Consider the following 1,597-nt stretch of genomic DNA (forward strand, 5'->3'; position numbering starts at 1 on the left):
TATGAAAAATATCTACAACTTAAAGACATCTTCCAAATATGACTCAACAACAAATTAATCTAATTTCAAATTATGATTTCGCAAAACAAAATATAGCAAGTACTCCATTACAGTATTACTCCGTCATAAGGTGAAAAAACAAAATACTCCATTACAGTATCCATTAGGAAGTAAATATAAAGATAAAAAACAAACAATAGTCAAGGGCGACCAATGGAGCGCCAAGTTGAAAACAATCTCAACCGTCGATCCAAATTTCGCTGCATTTGTACATAAACCTCGTCGCGCATGCTTACGTGGCAATCACCCATTGGTTCACTTCACGTGGCATGAAGTTCCATTGGCTACAACAAGTCGATGCTTTTTTCTCTCGAGATCTATTTATACTAATTGAATATCTCGTCCTTCTAACCTCTCTCACTCTTTTCTCTCTCGGTTCTTCTGGAGTGTTCTTCGTCTTCTCCTTGATCCAAAACACCCAAACACGCCTTAGGGTTTTCCAAATTCCAGATCTCTGATACAGTTTGGAGTATTATCTTCTTCCGTAGTGTGTTATGGAAGAAAGTAAAAGGAAGATCTTTGCGCAATATGCGGTTTTGCTATTGGCTTGTTGTTTTTTCTCTCAGCTGTATGCTTCTTCAGATTTGGTAAGATTAGTATTGTGTAGCATATGGTTGTTATTTTTGTTTTATACTGGATTGTTTGGATGATCTGTAATGCATTGTATTGTGTTTTGCTGATCTGTAGAAGTTTTACGAGTCGTTTGATGAAGCGTTCGATGGGAAATGGATTGTGTCTGAGAAAGAGGAGTATTCAGGTGAGGTTTTGCCTGGATCTATGAAGTATTTCGTTCGGTTCTTATGTTTTATATTCTGTAATTCTGGATCACTGTAGTTTATTGCATTTACTGTTCACTGTATTACCTGTGCTACTTCTTCAGATTCATTTACAACTTGTTGATAGAGTTTAATAAAGGAATCAGAAGGTTGAGAAGTAATAATGCAATTTAAGGTTAAAGGGAGAAACAATGTTTAAGTAATGATGTTATAATGTTTGAGTGGTAATAGTGGAGGGATTAGTTGCTACAATGTCCTTGGTACTACTTCAGATTTATTTATAACTTGTTAATGGAGTAGGTTAGAAGAGTCGTGTCAATATGTAACACTATAGCTAAAGGAACAAACAATGATTAAGGAGTCATAACTCGTTTTAATGTTTGCGTGCTAACTGTGGAAAAATTAGCGAACTGTGGAAAAATTAGCTGCTACAATTTCCTTGGAGTAACTGGTATAGTTGCTGCCATGTGACAGGAGTTTTAGCCTTCGAAACAGCCAAGGTAGGGCTGCCTACAATACACCCTTGTGGGGCCCTTCCTTGGACCTGTGCATAGCAGGAGTTTTAGTGCACCGAGCTGCCCTTTCATTAACTTGTTATTGAAGTAGGTTAAAAGGATCATAAGATTGAGAAGTAATTAAGAGACATTAAGGCCCTTCCTTGGACCTGTGCATAGCGGGAGCTTTAGTGCACCGAGCTGCCCTTTCATTAACTTTTTATTGAAGTAGGTTAAAAGGATCATAAGATTGAGAAGTAATTAAGA

General features: G+C 37.1%; 1 protein-coding gene across 1 annotated transcript; it reads left to right on the plus strand.

Moving 5' to 3' along the window:
* The first annotated feature begins 384 nt into the window (after positions 1-384).
* On the plus strand, positions 385-1,591 carry LOC124893888 (calnexin homolog). The gene is made up of 2 exons (XM_047404723.1): positions 385-647; positions 748-1,591. Exons 1-2 carry the CDS (start codon positions 555-557, stop codon positions 892-894), a joined length of 240 nt encoding a protein of 79 aa, XP_047260679.1. The 5' UTR covers positions 385-554; the 3' UTR covers positions 895-1,591.
* The last annotated feature ends 6 nt before the right edge of the window (positions 1,592-1,597 follow it).

The sequence above is a fragment of the Capsicum annuum genome, unplaced genomic scaffold, assembly GCF_002878395.1.
Source record: "Capsicum annuum cultivar UCD-10X-F1 unplaced genomic scaffold, UCD10Xv1.1 ctg66890, whole genome shotgun sequence".
Taxonomy (NCBI): domain Eukaryota; kingdom Viridiplantae; phylum Streptophyta; class Magnoliopsida; order Solanales; family Solanaceae; genus Capsicum; species Capsicum annuum.

Excerpts from the sequence above, each read along its gene's own strand:
- LOC124893888 (XM_047404723.1), top strand. The coding sequence starts at position 555 with ATGGAAGAAAGTAAAAGGAAGATCTTTGCGCAATATGCGGTTTTGCTA. Across the intron at positions 648-747 it reads TGTATGCTTCTTCAGATTTG|AAGTTTTACGAGTCGTTTGA; the intron begins GTAAGATTAGTA and ends GCTGATCTGTAG.